The 25841-nt window shown below is 38.1% G+C and overlaps 1 protein-coding gene across 1 annotated transcript in view; it reads right to left on the reverse strand.

The window, feature by feature from the left end:
* The window catches only part of LOC114692174 (ATP-binding cassette sub-family A member 3-like), an 87464-nt gene that overhangs the window by 53305 nt on the left and 8318 nt on the right, over window positions 1-25841 (reverse strand). Inside the window, exons 5-10 of the mRNA XM_028867832.2 lie at window positions 23967-24117; window positions 16599-16858; window positions 12756-12872; window positions 12130-12247; window positions 7723-7896; window positions 6946-7124 (exon numbers count right to left, since the gene is read on the reverse strand). Coding sequence (XP_028723665.1) covers window positions 6946-7124; window positions 7723-7896; window positions 12130-12247; window positions 12756-12872; window positions 16599-16858; window positions 23967-24117 — 999 coding nt within the window. The remainder of the gene's footprint in view (window positions 1-6945; window positions 7125-7722; window positions 7897-12129; window positions 12248-12755; window positions 12873-16598; window positions 16859-23966; window positions 24118-25841) is intronic.

Raw genomic sequence — 25841 nt, forward strand, 5'->3', positions numbered from 1 at the left:
CTTCTGCCAGGACCTAGCTTGAAAAGTATCCCTGACCCCATCATCTACACCTTTCCCTTAATCCCACCAGATTTAGCCTGGTTCTCACAACCTGTGTATCAGCTTAGTCTGGCCTTCCATTTCCTCACTTTGAAGGAGCTTAGGCTTGAATCTTCCCCACCCAGCTGCAAACCACAGGACTCTCTCACATAATATCTGACCTTTCCACTCAGACCTATCTATCCTCACAGTCTGGCTTCAAGCAGGAAACACATGAATACCAGGACAGTCCCCTCTGTCCACCTGACTTTATTCCACCCAAGACATTCCCAACCTCTAGTCCCAACCCACTCCCACATCTTTTTGTCTTCCCTAGCCTGTTGTGTCCATAACAAATTTAGAACTAAAAGGAAAGCCTTGCGAGTAGAATGAGGCAAGCAGAAGACAGAACATCAGGTCTCAAAGATAAAACAGAGGATCAAGACCAAATAAGCAAGGAACAAGAAAATTTAACTGCCCCCCAAAGTATGAAAAGAAACACATGGGAAATGTGGGACACCATGGCAAGGCCAAACCTTCAAATCATAGGAATAGATGAAGGAGAAGCATTTCAAGTCAATGGCATAGACCAGAACCTTAAAAAGATCACAGAAGAAGACTTTCCCAAACCAAGGAAAGTCACACCCATATGGATACAAGAAGCACACAGGACACCAAATAGACAATAAAATAGAAATAAAATAGATAATAAAATAGAAAATCCCCATGGCATATCATAGTTAAAACACTAAGTATATATTATAAAGAAAACATATTGGAAGTTGCAAGAGAAAAATATTCCAGTCACATATAAAGAAATATCAATAAGAATAATAGTTGATTTCTCAATGGAAACTTTGAAAGCTGGAAGAGCTCAGAGCAATTCATTCCAAGTCCTAAAAGACTATGACAGCCAACATAAAATAATATATGCTGCAAAGCTCTCTGCCATGTTTGAAGGAGAAAGAAAAACTTTCTACAACATAAGGAACCTGAAAAAATTCTATATCCAACAAACCAAAACTAAGGAATGCCGTGGACCATGATATACATGCAGCAGATGGCAATTAATATTCAAAGGTATCAACAGACTAGGTTCTCTGGTGGGGGAACCTCATTCAAGCAAGGCTTATGAGGCCACAGACTCTCGAATACCATTTGCTTCTGTCTGTAATTTCACTTGTGCAAAACAGCTATGGGAATCTCCCCACTACTTATATTGTAATGAGTCTATCTCATGACTATATCCCAACCTTATGGGCATTTATATCTGTGAACTGTCTAGAAGATGACTGACTCCTCATTAAGCTGTATTGTCCATTTGGTACCTATAATGTTAGCTTACACAGAGTTTGATGAACAAATAGGAATACAAAGAATTACTACACAAGTCAGGAATTATATATTCCTGAGAACTGTTTAATATCACAGCTTAGGTTGACATAAGAAAATAGTTGCAGAACCTCCCCTCTCCCCCCTCCCCCCTTAAAAAAAAAGAAAAAGAAAAAGAAAATAGTTGCATCTCCCCAGTTCTAAGACAACTGTATACCATTAGCTGATTTAATGCTTCAAAGTTGCTGTGGGATGTTCTGTATGTCCTGTGGGAGCCCTTCTTGGGTTCTTTGTGGCGTTACCCAGCAGGTCCGTATAGAGGATGATTAGGACCATGGGCCTGAGTGCAGGTGTTTGAGATGGTCTGCACTTGGCTGTGCTGGGGGATGGTCTGTATGTCAAGTTGTTCTGATTGGTTAATAAATAAAACCTGATCGGCCGTGGCTAGGCAGGAAAGATAGGCGGGACTAGCAGAGAGGAGAGATAAAGGGACAGAAAGGCAGAAGGAGACGCTGCAGCCGCCATGACCAGAGACGCTGCAGCTGCCGCCATGACAAGAAGCATGTGAAGTCGCCGGTAAGCCACCAGCCACGTGGCAAGGCATAGATAAAAGGAAATGGTTAATTTAAGATAAAGGAACAGTTAGCAAGAAGCCTGCCACGGCCATACAGTTTGAAAGCAATATAAGTGTCTGTGTTTACTTGGTTGGGTCTGAGCGGCTGTGGGACTGGCGGGTGGCAGAGATTTGTCCTGAATGTGGGCAAGGCAGAAAAAACTCTCAAGCTACACAAAGTAACTTTAAATTAAGATCAAATGCCTTGGTAATGGGTTTTTTAGATAGACACTCCCTATCTTAGTTCACAAGGACATACCGAACTATCTAGCTAGGTTGTAAATACAAAAAAAAAAAAAAAAAAAAAAAAGCCCAATTATTGCTAGCTGGCAAATGATCTAGTCCTTGCACGCATTCCTGACCTCAATTTGTGAAAATATATCCTGACTGGTCAAGGCTAAAGATAATAACTTGACTCTGTAGCCCCTAATGAGGGCTTCAGGTGTTCTTAGACAATCAGAAGTTACATGCAGAATAGGAAAATATATTTCAAGATTTAAAGCACTTTTTTTTTTTGGTTTTTCGAGACAGGGTTTCTCTGTGTAGCTTTACGCCTTTCCTAGAACTCGCTTTGGAGACCAGGCTGGCCTCGAACTCACAAAGATCCACCCGGCTCTGCCTCCCAAGTGCTGGGATTAAAGGCGTGCGCCACCACCGCCCAGCTATTTAAAACACTTTTTATGTCACTGTGCCTTGGAAAATGCCAAGTGGGCTTGTATTAGGGGATTTAAGATAAACCTGAGTTCTAACCAAAGCATTTACAACATAGCTCGCTTCCTGTAAACACTTCGAGAAAGCCCAGCATTTCTGTTAATCACAAAATGTTAGTTTAAAATGTTACTACATTTAGAAATATAGGATGTATACACAAATTCCTTATTTTTCTTAGACTCCTCAATGCTTAGTTTTGTAAAGCTATCTCTCTAAATAGATAACAATAACTAGATCTTTCTTTGTAGCTGCATCTACACTTTACAGCCAATTAAGAAGTTGAGATTTATGACTTGTATGCTATCAGGATGGCTCTCTTCTTTATCGTTTACTGAAATGTGACCTTACAATGCAATTTCTATATTCAACATTAAAGTTTCTGTTGAGTATATATAGCTGTAAGAACAAAGAAAGGAGGGAGCCAACATGAGAAAATAGACGGGGGAGCTAACATGAGATAAGAGAGCAACATGAGAGAATAAAGAAAGTTACCATGAGAACGAGTGTGTTCCTTTCCTAAAACCCTCAGATAGAAAAAGTTCCTGAAGCTCCACTACTCTGCAGCCTTCCCTATACAACCCTGTAGCAGCCTGGGTGCTGCTCTTACAGGCTGCATTAAAGAAAGACTGCATCAAAGAAGCAATATTTTTGGCTGAAGAGAAAAATGCGCATAGCAGAGAGACTGTGGAAAGACATATGAGGTCATAATTATTAAAACATGAAGGACCAGTGAGAAGATAAACAAAGTTAAAAACCAACAATATATTGATCACAATGAACACACATATTTCAGTAATAATTTTAAATATCAATTCCCCAATCAAAAGACCCAGACTGACTGAATGGATCCAGAACAAAATCCATCTGTCTGCTGCCTACAAGAAACATGTCTTAGTCTTAAAGATAGGCACCACTTTAAATTAAAAGATAAACAAAAGTAATCCAATAAAAGAGGACCAAGAAGCAAGCAGGTGCCACTATCCTAATATCTGAAACCATAGACTTTTAATTAGAACTAATTAGAAGAGATTTTTAAAAGGACACTTCATTCTAATTAAGGGAACAGCTAACCAAGAAGACATTATTATCTGACATATCGGCACTGAACTCAGTGTGCCCATTTTTGTTAAAAAAATCTATCATTGAACTTAAAGACACAGATTAATATCAATCAATTAATAAAAGGTGATTTTGTTATATCACTTTGTCCAATAGACAGCTCATCTGGACAAAAAGTAAACAGAATAATCAGAATTAATCAACATCACACATCAAATGGACTTAACAGAGACCTGCAGTTATTCTATTCAAACACCAAAGAATTCACATTCAACTCTTGCAGCACATGGAAGCTTTTCAAAAATAGACCACATCTTGGAACATAAAACAAATCTATTCAAATTCAAAATGATTGAATTGCTCCTTGTATCCTATCTGACCTCAATCAAATAAAACTTAAAATTGATGGCAAAATCCTTTAGTAAATACACAAACTTAAGGACATTAAACAACTCATTACTAAATGATGAATGGGGTGTCAAAGGAGAAAAAAAACAGAAATTAAAAAAAACTTCCTGTAATTAAATTACCATGAAGATCTACGGAATAAAGGACATCAAGTACTAGAAGGAATGCAGGAGGAAAAGGGATCCTCGTTCACTGTTGGTGCAACTTCAAACTGCTGCAGCCACTGTGAAAACCAGTGTGGAGAATTCTCAAAAAGCTAAGAAATCTTTCATATGATACAGCTATACCAATCTTTAGCATATACCCAAAGGACTCAACATTCTACTCTGAAGATACTCCCTCAGCCATGTTCATAGCTGTTCTATTCACAATAGGTAGGAAATGGAGACAACCTACATGACCTACAATTGATTAAGGGGTAGTGAAAATGTGGTGCATATACACCATAAAATACTTTTCAGCTGTAAGGAAAAATTAAATCATGAACTTTGCAGATAAATGGATGGACCTAGGAAAGATCATATTGAGTGAGGTAACCCAGACCCCAAAGTCCTATAGTCTTTCTTATCAGAGGCTCCTGGTTTCAAATCTTCAGATGTAAACACAACATAGCCTGTAGTAACTGCAGAAACCAGGGAAGTAGAGTGGAACTGTTGTCTGCAAAGAGGGGTTGGGGAGCAATAGCGAGGGGAATAACAAGGTACAAGTGATCTTATCAGGGAGATGGGGAAAGGGGGGCTTTGTTGGGAAGGGGAGGGAGATGATTATACAAGGTGGGAGGAGCGTAAAGAGGAGCAGCAGGATATAAGTGTTCCGACAGGGGAAATGGGAAAAGCAGGGGCACTTTATGGAAGGGGAGGGAAATAAATACAGAATAAGGAGAGAATTGGGTTAAATAATAATAAGAATGCCTGAAAGAGCCACAAGTATTGATTATTTAGCAAAAAATCCCACAATAGACACAACTCCATGTATAAAATATACATGTACAGTTTTAGTGAATTTTTCTCATCTGGGCTACTGGTTCTCTCTCTAAGAGGGAAAGAACACCTATAAGAAATCCCAATACCAGACATGAGAAGCTGCCTTTGAGTTGTTAGCCAGAGCTGTCCCAGAGACTCCCAAAACATATAGCCTGTTGCTGTTGCCCTTGGTTACCTCCCAGAGGTAGAAGGTAAATCCTTATTGCTGAAGACACCATGTATTTCAAAAACAGGACCCAGAGTCCCCTGAGTTGGAACAGACCTGTCTGCTTCCTCCTTGAGGATCAGCTTTTGTGATACCAGACAGCACCATGCAAGCTTCCAAAGGAGGGAGGCAACCAACATTCCCACCCAGCCTATAAATCAAATCAATGACCAGCCTGGCATGATAACCCTAATGGTGTAGTAGTGGCTTATCTACCTTGCTGGTAACCAACAACTCTCTTGGTCTTATGACTGGCTCAAGAAAAAGGAGACCATGCCTGGTTCTGGAAACCTAGTTAACTACTCACTATTAGTGAAGCCATAGTTATTGAAGGAGAATCTATAATCACTACTTTACTAAACCAGCATAATTGCTAACAATCTATAATCATTTGCCTTTAAACCTACAGATATGTGTAGTCTGCACCCCTCATCACAGAAACTCCTCTTTGCAACAGATGGAGAACATAACAGAAAAGCACAACTAGTCAAAATACAGCATTGTGGAGCCCAGTCCCAATGGATACATTTACAAAACACTCCCCCACCTAAGGCTCAGAGAACATTACAGAAGTGGGCCTCAAGGATTCTCAGGATCAGGGAACTTGCTGTGATTATGTCTTCCAATACTATCAGAAGCTACTCTCATAGAGTCACCAACACGACTGCCCCATAGTGAGCTGAACAAGGAACACGTTGAACTGGAAAGAGAGGAGCTCATGAGTCCTCAGCTCTACACAAAGAACCACCAGCAGCTAAGGAGAGCTGAGAATGGGAGGGGCAGTCTTACCCAGGGAAGAGCACACCAACTGGTTGTCCAGTTTTAGGAGGTCAGCCCTGAGAATTTATATACAGGTTTCATTACATGGACTGAACAGGCTATACTTAGGGATATTTATGTATATACATATACACATACAATAACAGATTTTTTAAAAAGAGGCCATGATTTTGAAGGCGAATAGGAGGGTATGGAGAGAGGAAAAGGATAGGAAAAATGTAATTAAATTATAATCTTAAAAAAACTGACCCCCCCCCAAAGTAAATATTTGAGAGGGGTAAAAGGAAACTATTGCCAACTGATGTCATAGAGAGAGTGCTGTATCTCTGTCACATCTTCTCTAAGCAACATGTAGGCCAAAGTTTTCCATGCTGTTTCCTGGAGCTCAGTAAGAAATCTGGACCAAAGGTGATGAGGATCCAGACATGATTAAACTTCTCTGTGTTAGTGTCCAGAGTCTCAATGCTGTTACCTTCTTTAAGCATAGCCTTTCTGAAATACACTCCTGACAATGTGTGGACCCATTACTCACAATTTGTATACTTTGATTGGTTTCCAGCTCTTACTCATGGGTTATGTTTCCCCACATATAGTTATAGATATCTGCAATAATAACTTAGGACTCCACGATCTTACCTACATCATCTATCTATGTAAGTATGAGGGCTCAGGCTGTATTAGGCAAACAGTAGTGGATTAGTATGGCAGAAACATAGATAAGGATGGCTCTCCTACCTCGTCTACATACTCAGTGCAAAACTGACTGTTGATTTTCTTTTAAGATGTTTTAGAACAAATTCATAAGGATTCACCTATGAACAGGCACCAAGACTCACCGTCATGAAAAAGTTCCATGGCTTGGGCACACCATACTCTCCTGGAAAGACAGCTTCTATATACCAGGCCACAAGGGCATATAGGAAAGCATCAACTAAAAGCATTCCTAGCACGTAGGCAAATGAAAAGCTGTCTTTATCCGCTGATGAGAATATGTTACTCCATTTCACTCCAGTTTCTAAGATAAATCGTGAAACATTCAATTAGATGCTAGAGGAACTAAAATAGTTCTTCATCTGTATCATAACAGAGTGGTGTAGTGGTGCTCTCTAGAGGTTTCTGTGTGAATCCACTACCTTCTTACAGCCTTAGCATGTTGGACTGCAAGAGGACATCTGAGTAAGTCATCAGGAAACTGTCTCTCACTATACCCAAACAGAGAAACAATTGGAAATGAATTGAATAAAAATGAACTACACAAACTTCAGGAAAATAGAATTTAATAAAAATAATCAGACCTATGGACTAGGATAATGATTCCTACCGTCACTGATTTGCATGCTAAAAATCTCACTGGAATGCCTAATTTTGGAAAAACATAATCATTGAGGTGTAGGGATAGATTCCTGCTCCAGAAGAAACAGGACGGGGCTCTTCTGGACTCCTAATAAGTTTTTGGAGAGATTGTGAAGTCACTCATATACTAATATGTTAGTATAAAGTAGAAGAAAAATTTGGAGGACAGTTTAGCAATCAAAATTAAACTACGAATAACCAGCAAGCTATTAACTATGCATCTTCTAGACCACAGCAAAGTTTACAAGGTCACTACTCACTCTTTGTCTCTGCATCAATTAGGAATTTAAATCCGAATGCCATCCCAACATTGTAGTCGAAGGACCAAATCAGCTTTTGCTTGAATGTCATCTGTTCATACTTTGAATACATGATAACATATGGGAAGTAGGTGAGGAGAAAAAAGGAACTTCCTAAGCTCATAGCAAAATTGACTGCAAATGTAAAGGGAAGTGTGGTCAATTTAAGCAATTTTGAAAAACACAACATACAATTGGCTTTTTTATGTGTACACTAAGTAAGTGTTACAAGAAATGAAAATGTCTGTTTTGTTTACCACTATTTCCCCCAGAACATAAATGCCGTGTTTAGAATGCAGTGTGTGCACAAGGTATTTCTGGAAGAAAAGGGCTGAAATCAAACACATAAAGAGCTCATATTTCTGGACTTGTTCATTCTATATGCAATGAATCTGAGTATCATAATTGTTATTAGAAATTTATAATTTTATTACCACTCAACACAAGAACTTATAAATATAAACAAACTATTGGAATAATCAAAATATTCATCCAGGCATTATGAGATTGGTCTAAGTCATGGTAATGGATGAAAAGAAGGATTCCCGAATAAGTCAAGAAACTACAATTCAGTGTTTAAAACAACACAACAACAAAAACCCAACTAGATAGTTAAAAAATTTTTTCTTTAATTTATTTTACATACCAACCATAGTTTCCCCTGCCTCCTCTCCTCCTATTCCCTCCCCCCACCTCCCCTCTAGCTCCCCATCCACTCCTTCTCCCTGTCCATCAGATGGGGTAAGGTCTCCCTTGGGAATCCACAAAGCAAGGCATATCAAAGCATGGCTCTGTTGCTGCAGGACCAGGCTCCTCCCCACTGCATCAAGGCTGAACAAGGCATCCCACCATAGGGTATAGGTTACAAAGAGCCAGCTCATGCATCAGGGACAGGTCCTGGTCCCCCTGCTAGGGGCCCCACAAAAGACCAAGCCACTTAACTGTCACCCAGATGCAAAGGGTAGATGAGTTTTAGAGTATTTTGGAGTTCCAAAATGTGATTTGATTTTCAGAGTTACCATTTAATAATAGTTGAAATATTGCTGTATTCAGTCAAGAATTATGAAGCATGCAAAGAAGATGATATAAGCTATTCATATACAAAAGAAAAATGAAACAAACACCACCACAAAGAAAATACTTGCCCTTGTGGAAGGCCAGAGGCTGGACTTCTTAAAGACTGTAAACAATCCGTCTTAAATAAACTCAATTCCTGAGGGGAAGTAGGAAAAAGAGATCTCTACTTGTAGCGACTATCAATGAAGTAATGGAAATTATGAAAGGAACCAAGCAGATGCTCAGACTGCAAAGTACACAAAATGAAGACTTTACATGGCTGAGTAGACAAAGGGGAAAATCAGAAGTTAAAAATAGGACATCTGGTATTACACAATCTTAAGGAGCAGAAAGAAAAATAGAATAAAAACTTGGCAGAGCCTAAGAGGCCTGAGGCCACTCTCCAAGTCACCTCCATATGCAAAGAGCAGTCACAGAAGAAGAAAGCAAGTATCTGATTTGAAGAACTGTGGTTGAAAATCATTACACTTAAAAAAGGGGGGACACAAACCTCGTCTAAACAAAACAAAACAAAACAAAACAAAAACATCACTTCAAAAAGGGCAGTCAAAGAAGCTTATGCTGAGACACATCCAGAATTTAAAAAAAAAAAAAGTCAAATTTCAAAGGTAGAGAATTGGCAAAGTAAAGTGCTGAAGGTGTCACTCAATGGTAGTGTGCTCGCCTAGTATAATTAAGGTCCTGGGTTACATTGTAGCATTAGAAAAAAAAAAAAAAGCTATAGAATCTTAAGGGAGAGAATTCTGTCCAGTAGGAGACTACAGCATACTTCCCTCTTGGACTCTAGAGGCCGGAAAGTCACTGGAGTGACATCGTGAAAACAAAATAAAAACTTGTCAACCATGAATTCTCCATGTGACGAAAGCCATCATTTAAGAATTCAAGAGAGACTTATTGGTTCTGGGACCACATATCAGGAGTTTGGTGTCCTTAGCAATTTATTATTATTATTATTATTATTATTATTATTATTATTTACTAATAACAAATAAAAAGCTGGGGAAAACATCTTCACTCTAGTATCTTTCTGAGAAGAGAGGATATACCATTAATACTTGCTGGAGCTCAACAAAAATCTTTTTTTAAAATATTATTGAAGCTAATGTCATAAATTGCTCATGATTATGGCATTAATTATACTTCACATAAGAAAATAATCAGAAGCTATATAGAAGAGGAAATGAGATGGGAATCAAAATGGAAAACACAAGGAAGAAAAAGATGAGGCATATATAAAATAAATGGCTGACTGGCAGATGCAAACCCTTCCTGATTAGTCATTACTATACTTGTGTCAATGTATTAAACACAATGGCATGAGTTAAATTCTGGAAAGGCAAGGTGTCAGAATGTATTAGAAGGCAAAGATACAAATTAATCACGAGTCTAGAAAAAGTCATCCATGCCAGAGGGAAGTGGCTAAACTATCAGACAGAACGATAGACTTGAAGAAATAAAGAAGAATACTGGAATAAGTTTTTGAGATAGGGTCTAGCTGTGTAGCCCTAGCTGGCCTGGAACTCACTGCATAGACCAGGCTGGACTCCAACTTTTGGTACTCTTTCTGTGTTGCCCTCCCAAGTGCTGGGTATAAGTGTGTGCTACCACACCTGCCCAACGTGCCAAATTTTCCAGAAGAGAAAACACATCTGACTCATTAGTAACACACATTTAAGCTTCATTAGTAACTGATGAAATGAAAATTTATTAATTTGTCTTTTGTGGTACTGAAAACTGAACCTAGGGTATTGCACATGCCAACCAAAGGCTCTGCCATCTAATTATGCTTCCAGTTTGAAAAAAAAATACAGATTTAAATTTCTTTTATATAATACTTCATATCCCTAATTTGGCACAAGTCTATTATCAAGGACATAGAAAAATAGGAACTCTTACATTTCAGTGGGGCTGTAATTTCACAAAAATCCCTTGGCATGTGAACCCTCAAAGGGTAAGGAAGAAAGTTTTCTTTGTCTTTGTTGTTAGAGACCATGCTAAGCACAACATATGTAACCCAAAGAAAGAATGTGTGAGTGGATGAATGGATGAATGAATGACTGGATAGCCATTGATTTTATTTTCCAGTCTTATCTTTCAATCCTCTAAAAACCTCTCAAAACCTACCTACTACCTGTTAGGTTAACCTTCACTTGCAGTATTGTGATCTAGGATCTCCTTGTATGTATGCTATGACTTACTAATTTTCATTGCTCTCTGCATGTCTTCTGGTGGCTAGTTTCACAGATCATCCAGCATGTACTGTGGGACACACAGATTAAACATTATTTCTGTGTGTGTCTGAGTGCCCCTAGTTGAGGTCAGCATTTGAGTCTGTCGACTTAAATCAATTTGATTGCCCTACCTTATATGAGTGGACATCACCCTACACTGAGAACCCAGAAGGAACAAACAGAGGGAGGGAGAATTCTCTTTTTCTTCCCGACTGCCTTCATGGCCAGAACACTAGTCTTATCCTGCTTGGAACTAGACTGACCCACTGTCTCCTCTCATTCTTAGGCATTGGGACACATACTGGAATTAATCAGTGGCTTTCCTGGATCCCCTGGTCACAGATTTTAGATGGGAGGGGGGAACTTTTTGGCCTCCATAACCAAATAAACCAATTCATCATAATACCCCTTTATCTTCCATTGTTTCTGCTTCTTTGGAGAATTCTACAATAATTTTTGTGCATATGATATCCATACTCCAGAGGTCAAAGCCAGCTCTGTAGGGATAGGCACTGCATTTCAAATACCTAACAGACCAACAACACACATTTAAGTACAAGAAGCAATTCTGCTGTTTTCTTGATTTTCTTGTCATCAAACTAGCAGACACTGCTCTCTCCAGGTCAAAACCCATCTGCCTTTCAACAATTTCTGGTGGAAGGGCTAGATGGATATAAGAGGCAGTTCAGATTAGAAAGAACACCCACATGTGATCAAATATGATCATAGCATCACACAAATGCTGTGCTTATCAATTCTCACCACTCACCTCATTCCATTTCTTCTTTTTTAAAAGACAAAATCTCATTAGTCCAGGCTGGCTTCAAGCTTACTATATTGCTGAAGACATCCATCAACTCCTGATTCCCCTACTTCTGTCTCACAATCACTGGTGTTACAGGTGTAAGCTATCACTCTACATTTGCTCTATTTCAAGGGCACAGGCCATCTCAGAGCACAGAGGCTAGGGGTGTGGTGGTAGATAACATTTAGAAGGCATGTTCAAACATAGTATTTGTTTGTTATTGAGCATCGTTCCCAGGAGGAATCACGTACTCACCTCTATTAAATAGTGTGCTAACCATAAAACTGAAGAATATTGATGAGCTGGCATAAAGTGACAAAAAGACAAAGACAAGGATTGGGTCATTGTATTGGAAGATTCGTGCAGGTTCAGTCTAGCAAAAGAATTAGAAATCTGGTTTAGTCATGTATAATGTGTTTTCATAACAAAGTATAAGAAAATAAATGCCCTTAAATACATTATTATTCCTGGTCAACACTAGTGACACACTCAAGGAGATGAAAAATTAATACTTATTTTGGTCAGGGTCTCATAGAGGCCAGACTGGCCTTGAACCCTTCGTAGCTGATGATGATCTGCCTCAGCCTGCTGTGATTACAGGCATGCACCATTACTTGCTATTTATGCAGGGATTTGTATATGTTAGACAAGTATCTTAAAAGCCCTCATCTCCAGCACCAAATGGCTCATTTCTCACAGAAGGTCCACCCACCTAGGCTTGAACTTAAGTCTGCTGAGAGACCAAGCAGCTCAGATACTACAATGACGTCCACACAAGCTAAGTTTTCCTTTCCCAGTAACAGAGATGTTAGGCTTGTTCTGTACTTCTGTTTACCTCTTAAAGTTAAGCCACAACATACTGGACTCAAAAAGACACTTGCCTTGAAAAATAAAATCACGCATATAAATATGATGTTAATAAAATACAAACAGAAGAATGTGATGAAATAGGCAACCCAGAGCATCCAGTTGCTCAGTCCTATCATGAGCTGGTATTCCTGTGGGAGAATTACCACAAATTAAATATCATGAAAAAACACATACACAACCACACAGTGCCTTAGAGTTCTCAAATTGAACTGACACATTATCTGATTTCATATTTATGGCCCAAATCTCCAAGTTAAAGAGGATAAAACTTGGCCCAGGATCTCCTGTAATTTCATTAAAATTGTTCAGCTAGTGACTGAGTCCCGCAGTTTTTAATAAGCTCAGAGGTCATTTCTCCAATAATTGCCTGATACTGTTAAAGACACAGAGTGCATGTAAGCAAAGCTACAAACCACTTAAATATATCTTTCTTATAATTATATTTCTAGAAAAAAATATAATAATATTTAAATTTAATCATAAAACTTGAGAGTACTAAAATTAAGAGGAAAATGCTCACAGGTTTAGCAATAATCTTTATAAACAACCTATTTTCTTCAGAAGTAGTTGTTTATAGAAATATGAGGTATTTTGAATTTTAACAAAAGCATATTCAAAGCATTTCACAAGGAATATAATGTTAGCCTAGATTAAGAAAGGTCAGTTGAAAGGTCTGAATATTCAGAGGCTACTTAAAATATTTTTATTGAATTTTACTAATATGTCAATATTTAAATTCTATGACTATAGCCCACCCCCCCCCAATTTCTACCTGCTTGATACATACAAGATTCTCAAGGAATGTCTTTTGAATTAATGAATGTATGACTAGAAATATCTATGAACATATGCATGCTATTCAAATCTCTTTAGAGTGGTTATAGGTTCATGCTATTACCTCTGTAGGAGACAAAAACAAGATAAAATACTTGAAATAATTGAATACTTGAAACAGATTCAATTTGCAAATTTTTAATCTATCTATCTATCTATCTATCTATCTATCTATCTATCTATCTATTATTTATTCTTGTGTCTGTGCATGCACATGTGTGTGCATGAGGTATACATGTGGCATGGTGCACATGGAAGTCAGAAGACAATTCTTGGAAGTTGGTTCTCTCCTGTCACCTTCTGGGATCCAGGTTTAAAATTCAGGTCATCAGACCTGTGTGCAAGTGCCCCTGCCTGAAAGCCATCTTATAGACCCTTACTTAGCAAACTTTAATAAGCACTTACAGCGACAAAGTACATTTAACAACAGTAATGCAAGACTTGTACATAGAAAATGCAAAACATGGTTGAATGAGATGACAGAAAGTCGGAATAAATGCAGAGCTCCTCATTTCACGAACCAGAACACTTAATATTGCTAACATGGTAACATCCCTTAAATTAGTGTACAAACTAAACACAATCCCTTTTCAAAGATCTTGGTACATAGTTACATGAAACCACAGAATCTACATAAAGCCCAGAATGGCAGCATGTCAGTAATTTTAATACTCCTATGACAAGATAAGAGGTGGCAACAGGGGACTCTCTAGAGGCTTGTGAGCCAGCCTGCTGCACACAGCCATGAAGAACAAAGAGACCCTGTCACAAGCAAGGTGGAAGGTGAAGACCAACATCCAAAGCTGTCCTCTGACAAGCATGGTGTGGCATGTAGGCACCTGCACTCAGACACATACACATATACACAGATATGTATCATATGCACGTACATAAACTTAGAGATTGACAAACACTAATAAAATTCATATGGACATTCAAAAGACCCAGAGTAGTCAAAACAGTCTTGAAGAAACCATAACACTATCTGGTTTCAACACACACTGCAATGAGCTTGCTGTGCACAGATCACCAGAAAGGTCTGAGTGTACCTTACAGTTCACCTTAGACATATATCATTAATCTCGATGAATTTCACATTTGCTAACAGGTGGGAATATTTTCTAGTTCCCCCTGTATTATTCTTTGATCTATATGTTGTTTATATAAGTTTGTTGTTTAATTGCTAAATAACTGTGAGATCTATTCTTCACTCTGCTGTTCCCAGAGAAAAACATGCTTTGTATTACTCAGGCCTTTTCTGTTCCCTGAGACGTGTTCTGTGATTGTTTCATACCCAGTCTTGGTTTAATGTTCAAATGTTTGTGTTTTCCTCCTTCTGTGACTCTTATTAAATATGTAATTTAATTCTCTTGGGATAGAGATCATACTCTGTTATTTCAGGCTTCTGGTGTACCCACTATACTTACAAAGAATGTGATATTGCAGATACATTGGATGTAGTATCTATAAACATCATTTATTATATTTGTGAGTTTTGTTGAAATTCACCTCATATCTAACAACAGAATTGAGTTGAAGTTGAAAGACAAAAATATATCCCATGAAATAGTCACTAAAATGGAGTTGAGGTAGCAATAGTAATATGAAACAAATATATTTTTACATCAAAATTATTATAGAAATCAAGGATATTGTGTTTTGAAAAAAAAAGGCCATTTTATCATGAAGATGCTACAGTGAAAGACATGTATGAACCAAAAGCAACATCAACAAAATACACGAAGAAAAACACCAACAGAATTAAATGAGGCAATAATCGCTGGAGACTTCAACATAACATTTTCAGTAACAGAAAAACTGGACACAAAGAAGCTCTGTGAAAAACGGAGGATTTCAAACAACACTCTACTCAACTGGACTCAAGTGACAGAACATGAAATCAAACAAAATAAATTCTCATCTCCTCCTTAACCATCTCCAGAATAAACGTTAGCCTATAAAGAGAGTCCTAATATATTTCATTTTTTACATCTTAGTTTTTTATTTACTTTGCCTATTGTAATTTTAAATTTTATTCTTTTCTCTTTTTTTGAGCCTGATATTATGTGAATTATCTTTTCTTATATCAAAAGGATGAAACCAGAAACCAATAACAGGAAAACTGAAAAAAATCATTAACAGGTAGAAATCAACAATGCATTCTTCAACAACCACTCAAGAAATAACAAGGAAAAGTAGAAAACAAAAACACAAGACACCAAAGCTTATGGGACACAGTGAAAATGGGGCTGGAAGAGAACTTTACAGCTAGAGAAACCTAAGTTAAAGAAGAGACAACTACGGCAAATAGCCTAACTTTATACCCCATGAGTCTAGAAAAGAAGGACGAGCTAGACACAGGCACAGAGGGAGAGGGTAACCCAGATTAGAGTGAGATAAATAAAGCAGAGAAGATTCAGACAGCTGAAAAAAGTCAACAACAAAATTAATCAGAATGGCAGAAATCAGTTAGACTGACATGACAATTGAGAAAACACATTACTCAAAACCAGCAAAGAGACTGGGAACATTGCTTCTGATTTTACAGAAATGAGTCACAAGAGAGGATTGTGAACCGCTGAATGGCAAACAAAAATTTGAATAATGGAGAGAAAATGGAGAAATGTGTAAGAATACGATACTTAGTAAGATCAGATAAAAGAACAGAAAAATTGTCTGGACTTATAACTAATGAGATCAGATCAGTATTCAAAAACTGCCTGATAAATCACTAACCCTGGACTGGATACATTGAGTAGTTTGAGGGTAGTTGATATTCACATTATATCTGGAATGTTCCTTAAAGTAGTCTTCCATATACTGAAACTAAGAGTCATCTAAAAAAATTTGAATAAAGACAAAATTATAGAGAATTGCCACAAATGTGTGCGTTGAATGGCTGCAAGTGAAACCAAACTATTGGTTTTGACCATGAAGAGCTAATTCAACCTTCCACATAAGTTCACCCCACACTTTCAAACTTTTAATGTAAATGCTGTATACAAGAAAAATAGAGTTACCTTCAATTGGTTTTCCTTTTCCCACACAATGGACTGAACCAGGGTAAGATAATTCACAAGGAAGGTACACGCCATTGTTAGAGGGATGAGAATATTAGCAAGTTTGTGGAAGAAATCATGATGAAAAGCAGGGGTTGGGAATCTCTGAATGAAAAGGCTGGTGTCCTTAAAGAGTGCTGTCGCAGCAGCACCGCCATGATGCCGCATGATGGCCTTGTCTAAGGCGTGTTGCACAGCCAGGAACCCTTCACTGATGTACCCTAAATGAGAAAATAAAGATTCTGGGTAAAATGCCTAACAACATCTGAGCTGAACAAAGAAAAACAGTGATTCATGTACAGCCATGCATTGTATATAAATGTTCTGGCAAAGAAGATGATGTCATACCTTTGTCATCTATGACAAAGTGAGACAGCCACCCTAGCCTGTGTGAACTCACATTGATGTCCACATGATGAGATGGGAGGTATCTAGCAATGTCCCTCTGAGGCCTTATGCCCTTGGTAGGTGGCGCATGACTAGATGTCAATGAGAAAGAGCAAAGTTAATTTTATCCAGGCTCTTCTCTTGGTCTAAGATCCTGAGCAGCCCCCCCCCCCAGTTTCTCCACACAAACTCAGAATGAGTCCATCTGCTGTGAATAAAGATAGTATAGCTCTTTCTTCCTCAAGCATTAGGACTTTCTAGTTTCTCTTTCTGGGACAGACAGGAATTTAGAGTAATTTGTTGCACAGAATTGGTGAGAACAAATATATTTGCTTTGCTCCTGACGTTAGCAGGGGAATGCACAATGGTGAAGTGGTACGCTACACATCTTCCACAGGTGTGCTGTATTGCATAGGAAAACTGTACTTTCATTGGTACCTTTGGGTTAGGGAGTTTGGGGCTAGTTTTTTAAAACTATGTTTTCATGCTGGCAATATCAATATGATGGGAATTACAAAAGCAGTAGAGCGGGGTTCTGTGTGCCATGTATCCTCAAAGGGAGGCTGGATCATCCCATGCCATCCTGCACAAACAGAAATAGCTCTGTGAGGTTGAAACTTCATGAGAGGGAAGGGCTGGGTTTTTTAAAGTCCCCAAAGGCTCTTAGAGGGGCAATACATACAAAGACTGAGGAAAACTGCTGTTGACCGCGCATCATGCTTCCTTAGCCTCGGATGGCATGCTATCACAGCACAGTTTTCAAAACTAAGAACCTAACATGGGTGCAATACTATGTATAATACGTAAGCTCCATTTGCATTTCACCAAGTGGTTTTTCTTAATGTTTCTTCTCTGTCCCAGTTTCCTGCACAGAATAATGCATTGCACTTACTTAGTAGGCTGACATGCTCTCGTCTCATCTTTGGAAACTGCTCATGTTTTTATTTTCTTCTTTTTTTAAAATCAAAAATAGATGTTTCCCTCATAGAAAATATCATGATTACTGTTTCCCCTCCCTCTGCTCCTACCAGTCACTCCTCATCTCCCTTCCTATCCAAATCTATACCCTTTCAGTAGTCACTCATCAGAAAACAAACAGGCTCCTAAGGAGTAATAATAAAATAAAATAAAATAAAATAAAATAAAACAAAAACTAACACATCAGAATAGAACAAAGCAAAGAGAAGGGAAAGAGCCCAAGAGAAGGCCCAAAATCAGAGACCCACTCATTCACACATTCAGAAATCCAATAAAAACTTTAAACTATAAGAAAATGTGTGTGTGTGTGTGTGTGTGTGTGTACACAAAAGACCCAATATATATATATAAATGAAATTCATATATATTCATATATATTCATATAAAAATAAAAATTGAAAATAAGGCAAAATTTTAGAAAAAATAAAAAGCCCTGACATGACATTATGAGACAAAAATAACCCTCCAAAGATGCATTGAGTTCATTTTCTGTTGGCCATCTATGGCTGGGCCTGCAGCCTACCCTTAAGAGTAGTTTGTTTTACCCACAGATTCCTTTATAGGAAACTAAATTTTCATTTGCAAGTGGTTGTCAATTGGAGACTGCTTATGGGTTAGGGATGGAGGCATGTGTCCATTTCTGTTTTCCACTCTAAGACTCCATCGGGTGCAGACCCATACAGGCCCCGTGCATGCTGCCAAGTCTCTGTGAGTTCATATGCATGTTGATCTTGTTGATTTAGAGGGCCTTGATTTCTTGGTGCCCTCCATCCCCTCTGTCTCTTACACTCATTCCGCCTCTCTTCCACGGAGTTCCTTGAGCCCTGAGGGGAGGGATTTGATGGAGACATCCCATTTAGAGCTGAGTGTCCCAAGGTTTCTACTTCTGCATGATAACTGTCTGCGGGTCTCTCTGTATTTGTTCCTATCTGCTATAGGAGGAAGTTTCTCTGATTGGCAGAGCAGGGCATTGATCTATGAGTATAGCAGGAGGTCATTAGTAGTTATGTGAGAAGTATTGTGTTTTATCATAAGTTCCTAGGCTATCTAGTCTTGGGTTCTTGGTCACTCAAGCAGTGCTGGGTATAGATTTTACCTCCCGGACTGGGCCTTAAATCAAATCAGATATTGGTTGGCTACTCATACAAGCTTTGTGCCATCATTGCTCCAGCATATCCTGCAGGCAGGACACCATTGTAATCAGTCTGTGACTGAGTGGCAGTTTACGTTTCTCCTTTGGTGGTATTAACTGTACCTTCCTGTACCAAAGGTGCTACCACGTAGGAGTGAAGGCTCTATGTAGGCATCAGCTTGACTTATCCATGTTCAATGAGTTGCATAAGTGTAGTCTTCAACAATGGGGCTTGCCTTAAGTTTGTGGAGAGCAACCTGTAGTCTTAATAATAGCCTTGGTAGTTTAAGGGTTCCCATGGGACCCTGTTGGCCAACATCTGAAATAGAGGTAACCAAAGTCTGGTACTGGAAACTTCATTTGATGACAAGAGATGTCCAGTTGGGGTTCTGTCACCACATTATTTGGTGACTTTATTTGGATCACCTTCATATATATATATATATATATATATATATATATATATATATATACACACACACACACACACACACACACACACACACACATGAAGGCTTCTACTGTATTAGGTTTCCATACTACCCCTCAAACGGCTCTTACTTTTTAGTTGTCTCTTCCTATATTCCCTTCCCTTTCCCCCCATTTGCATCCCCTTCTCCAGTTGATCTTCCTGTTCCAGTCCCACCCCCATCCATCCATAAATATCTATTCTATTTCTTTTTCCTAGGGAGCTCTATCGATCTATCTCTACTTCCCTAGTCCTTCCATGGGATTATGAATTATAGCTTGGTCATCACTGAGTTAACAATTAATATCCCCATATAAGCAAATACATAGCATATTTGTCTTTCTGGGTCTGAGTTACCACACTCAGGATGATTTTTTTCTAGTTTCATATAATTACCTGTATAAGTATAACTGAGCAGCAATGAATATGGTGTAGCAAATGTTTCTGTGGTAGGATGAAGCATCCTATATGCCCAAGATTGGGAGAGCAACCGCCATACTGATTTCCATAGTGGATGTACAAGCACATTCCAACCAACAAAGATGAATGTTCCTTTACTCCACATCCTTGCCAGCATGGGCTGTCACTTGTTTATTGGCCTTAGCCATTCTGATGAGTGTAAGATGAAATCTCAAAGTAGTTTTGATTTGCATTTCCACGATGGCTAAGGGTGTTGAAGATTTCTTTAGGTGTTTCTCAGCCATGTGAATTTCCTTTTTTGAGAATTCTGTTTAGATCTGTACCCCATCTTAAAATTGGGTTATTTGTTTTATTTATATCTAGTTTCTTGAGAACTTTATATATTTTGGATATTAGTCCTCTATCGGATGTGTAGTTGGTAAAATATTTTCCCATTTGTAGGCTGCCACTTTGTACAAATGATGGTGTCCTATTCTGTATAGAAGCTTTTCAGTTTCATGAGGTCCCATGTATTAATTGTTGATCTTAGTGCCTGTGGTAACAGTGTTTTGTTCAGAAAGTCATCCCCTATGCCAATGAGTTCAAGGCTCTTGGCCACTTTCTCTTCTATCAGGTTCAGTGTATCTAGTTTTATGTTGAGGTCTTTGATCCACTTGGAGTTGAGTTTTGTTCAAAGTGATAAGTATGGCTCTATTTGGAGTCTTCTACAAACAACCGTCCAGTTTGACCAGCATCATTTGTTAACGATGCTGTCTTTTTTTTTCCAGTGTGTATTTCTGGCTTCTTTATCAAAAAATTATGTCTTCATAGGTGTGTTGATTTGTATCTGAGTCTGCAATTCAACTCTATTGATGAACATGTCTGTTTTTTGTGCCAATACCATGTTGTTTTTATTACCATAGCTCTGTAGTACAACTTGAGATCAGGGATGGTGATAACTCTATCAGTTCTTTAATTATTCAATATTGTTTTAGCTGTCCTGGGTTTTGTGTTTCCTATGAAGCTGAAAATTGTCCTTTTGAGATTTGTGAAGAATTGTGTTGGAATTTTGATGGGAATTGCATTCAATCTGTAGATTGTTTTTGGTAGGATGGCCATTTTTACTATATTAATACTACTGATCAATAAGCATGGGAAATACTTCCATATTCTGATGGCTTCTTCAATTTTTTTCTTTAGTGTCTTACAGTTTTTTTTCATACAAGTCTTTCACTTGCTTTGTTAGAGATACCTCAGATATTTTATATTATTTGAGGATATTGTAAAAGGTGTTATTTCCCTGATTTCTTTCTCAGACCATTTGTTGTATGTGTATAGGATGGCTACTGATTTTTGTAAGTTAATTTTATATCTAGCTACATTGCTGAAAGCATTTATCAACTGTAGGAGTTTCCAAGTGGAATTTTTAAGGTCACTTATGTATACTATCATATCATTTGCAAATAAAGATACTTCTTCCTTTCCAATTTGTATCCCTTTGATCTCCTTTAGTTGTCTTATTGCTCTAGCTAGGGCTTCAAGTACTATATTGAATAGGTATGGAAAGAGTGGACACCCTTGTCTCATTCCTGATTTTAGTGGAATTGCTTTGAGTTTCTCTCCATTTAATTTGATGTTAGCTATAGGCTTGTAAACTGTAATTATTATGTTGAGGTAAGTCCCTTGTATCCCTGATCTTTGCAAGACTTTTATCATGAAAGGGTGTTGGATTTTGTCAAAGACCTTTTCTGCATCTAATGAGATGATCATGTGGTTTTTGTCTTTTAGTTTATTTATATGGCTTATACTATATCAGTTTATATATGTTGTTCCATCCCTGCATCTCTGGAATGAAGCCTGCTTGATCATGGTGGATGATTTTTTAATGTGTTCTTGGATTCAGTTTGCAAGTATTTTACTGAGACTTTCTGCATCTAAGTTCATAAGGGAAACTGGTCTGTAATTCTCTTTTTTTGTTGGGTCTTTATGTGGTTTGTGTATCATGGCCATCATATTTTATGGCCTCATAGAATGAATAGGCAATGTTCTTTCTGGTTCTATTATGTGGAATAATTTGAGGAGTAGTGACACTAACTCTTCTTTGAAAGTCTGATAGAATTCTGCATTAAACCATCATGCCCACTTGGGCGGTGGTGGCACATGCCTTTAATCCCAGTATTCGGGAGGCAGAGGCAGATGGATCTCTGAGTTAGAGGCCATCCTGGTCTACAGAGAGAATTATAGGACAGTCAGAGATACACAGAGAAACTCAAGAGAGAGAGAGAGAGAGAGAGAGAGAGAGAGAGAGAGAGAGAGAGAGAGAGAAGAGAAGAGAAGAGAAGAGAAGAGAAGAGAAGAGAAGAGAAGAGAAGAGAAGAGAAGAGAAGAGAAGAGAAGAGAAGAGAAGAAAAGAAAAGAGAAAATAAAATAAAATGAGAAAACCCATCAAGCCCTGGGCATTTTTTAGTTGAGAGACTTTTAATGACTTTCTGTTTCACTAGGTAATTGTAGGTATGTTTAAGTTGTTTATTTGACCTTAATTTGACTTTGGTAAGTGGTACCTATTAAGAAAATTATCAATTTTTTAAGAATTTCCATCGGTGGAGGACAAGTTTTTAAAGTATGTTCTAATGAGTCTTTGGTTTTGCTCAGTATCTGTTGTTATATCTTTCTTTTTGTTTCTGATTTTATTAATTTAGATATTCTCTCTCCCTATTTTAGTTAGTTTGGATAAGGACTGGTCCATCTTGTTGATTTTCTCAAAGAACCAACTCTTTATTTTGTTGATTCTTTGTATTGTTATTTTTGTTTCTATTTTATTGATTTCAGCCCCGAGTTTGATTATTTCTTGCCATATACTCCTTTAGGGTGTGATTTCTTCTTTATGTTCTAGAGCTTTTAGATGTGCTGTTAAGTTGCTAGCATGAAATCTCTCTAGCTTTTTTTTTTATATAGGCACTTATTTCTGTGGTTTCCTCTTAGCACTGTTTTCATTATGTCCCATAAGTTTGGATATGATGTATATTTATTTTCATTCAACTCTAGGAAGTCCTTAATTTCTTTATTTATGTCTTGACACATTTTTCATTTAGTAGAGAGTTATTCAGTTTCTGTGAATTTGTTAGCTTTCTGTTGTTTCTTTTGTTGATATCCGTTTTTAATTCTTGGTGGTCTGATAGGATGCAGGGGATTATTTCAATTTTCTTGTATCTGTTGAGATTTGCTTTGTATCTGAGTATGTGATCAATTTTGGAGAATGTTCCATGAGGTGCAGAGAAAGTATATTCTCTTGTGTTTGGGTAAAACGTTCTAAAAATATCTGTTAGGTCTATTTGGTTTATAATGTCTATTAGCTTCAGCATTTCTCTGTTTAGTTTTTGTCTGAATGACCTGTCTACTGGTGAGAGTGGGGTATTGAAGTCTCCCACTATCCATGTCTGAGGGTTAAAATGTGATTTAAGCTATAGTAGTGTTTCAATTACAAACTTAGATGCCCTTATGTTTGGGGCGTAGATGTTAAGAATTGAAATATCATCTTGGTAGGTTTTTTCCTTTGATGAATATGTAATGTCCTTCCCTATCTCTTCTGAAGTTTATTTTGTTAGATATTAAAATGGCCACACCAGCTTGCCTCTATCTATCTATCTGTATATCTGTCTATCTATCTATTTATCTATCTATCTATCTATCTATCTATCTAAAACAATAATAATCAAAGAAAATGAAGAAATCAGTTTGAGAGTGGGGGCAATGGGAGGCGTTGGAGGAACCTTACCTGAAAGGGGTGGGAGGGAGAAAAGGAACAGGGAAAAGTGATGTAATTCTATTTTAATTTAAAATGTATTGAAATTAATTAATTGATTGATTGATTGAACACTTTTCACCACAGGACTGAAGAAACATGAATCTGCCCATCTTACAATGCAATGAGATAATAAGATAAGTAGGTTAAACATCTGCTCACCAGGACTGCCTCCGTCTTCATCAAATAGGTTTCTGGGTCCCTCAAGATGCCCAGGTGGAAAGAGAAAGCTTGTAAACCAGGTGTGCTCTTGAAAATATGCACTAGCATTCATGTTCTTTTTAATATTACTAAAACGCAGGTAATATTTTACCTAGGAGGAGCAATAGAAACAAATTATATATACAATATATGTGTATGTGTATATATATATATATATATATATATATATATATATATAAAATACTGAAATGAGATATTCCAAAAGGGAGTATTAATTTACATTTCCTGTATGTTAGCTAACTATTCCTAAAGACAAATCTCTTCCTTTCCTAAAAGTAGTTGAGGAGGAGAGAGAAGGAAGGAGTTAAGATAGAAATGTGGAACATTGCATAATCCCTGAAAGAAAAGATCACTAATCTTAGAGAGCTGAGTAAACTTCAGGGTACACTATGTTAGGTCAAAAAAAAAACCTCTCTGAGACAAACCAACAGATAATTGTAAGAGTCAGACCAGATAAATTGGTTAGATTAGCAGGGACAGGCAGGTGTGAGTAACTAACCATGTGCTGAAGTTTCATTACAAACATTTGAGGGATTACTCCACATTCAAGGACATTTGGTGATCATGGTGCGTTTAGAATATGAGGGTGGAAGAGGCTGCGGGGTTGGGAGACAACGTGGAGCCCAGCAAAGGAAGGCAAGCAGGTAGATAGGACCGGGGAGACTGAGATGAAGGCGGAAGAGGGGAATTTTGAAGCTGCACTGGAAACATTTCTATACACTGATGAGCCTACATCAGCTTTCAAGGAGCCAATAACTTGGGGGTGGGTGACGGGTAGAATCACCAAAGGAACAAAACAGAATGAAGAGAAAACAATGACGCCCTGCAGGCCCCACCTTCCCTCCCATTGACAGCTGCTTGCACCTTGAACACAGAATTTTGGCTCTACACACATCTACATTCTATACTTTGTTCATTTCCCCCAGTACCAGGGACATTAAATTCAAAACATTGTCGATGTCTCTCCTTCTTGGGTGCAGTTATCAGAATCCTCCCCAGTGTTTGTAAATGTCCTACTTCTGATTCAGTGTGGCTTGGTGAATCCATGTTGTGGTGGTTTGAAAGAAAATGGCCCCCAAAGGGAGTGGCACTATTAGGAGGTGTGGCTTTGTTGGAGTAGGTGTGGTGTTGTTGGAAGAAGTGTGTCACTGTGGAGGTGGGCTTTGAGGTCTCATATATATTCAAGATCCCGTCCAGTGTGACAGTTCACTTCCTGTTGCCTGCAAGATATAGAATTCTCAGCTACTTTTCCAGCACTATGTCTGCCTGCACGCTGCCATACTCCCAGCCGCCATGCTCCCTGCCACAATGATAGTGGACTGAACCTCTAAAACTGTAAGCTGCCACCTCAATTAAATGTTTCCCTTTGCTATGGTTATGGAGTCTCTTCATAGCAATAGGAACTCTAACTAAGACACATGTGTTCTCAACTACCATTTAGTTCCTTGAGGAATAGGATCTGTCCTTGACCATGCAAAAAGTTCTTAAAACTTCTGCCTTGAAATTCCATTTGAATATTCACTTATTACTCTGCATCTACCTGTGATTCTTACCCAATGGAAAGGGGGCATTCTTAGCATTTGTGAAGATACACTCACTTTATCATAGCAAGCTTTTTGACCTAGGAAACATGTGCTTACTCCAGCATCATCATCAGGGTACATGCTGCTGCCACCTTGGACACAGCAGCAGAAGCAATATCCTTACCTGTCTGTATTTCCCAAGACCCCAGTTTGTGGACAAGGCCTGGAAGGCAGTAAATGCAATCCTTTTCTCCTTAGCACAGTAATGGACACTGGAATTAGTGAGAATTGG

The sequence above is a fragment of the Peromyscus leucopus genome, chromosome 1 (genome assembly GCF_004664715.2).
Source record: "Peromyscus leucopus breed LL Stock chromosome 1, UCI_PerLeu_2.1, whole genome shotgun sequence".
Classification (NCBI taxonomy): domain Eukaryota; kingdom Metazoa; phylum Chordata; class Mammalia; order Rodentia; family Cricetidae; genus Peromyscus; species Peromyscus leucopus.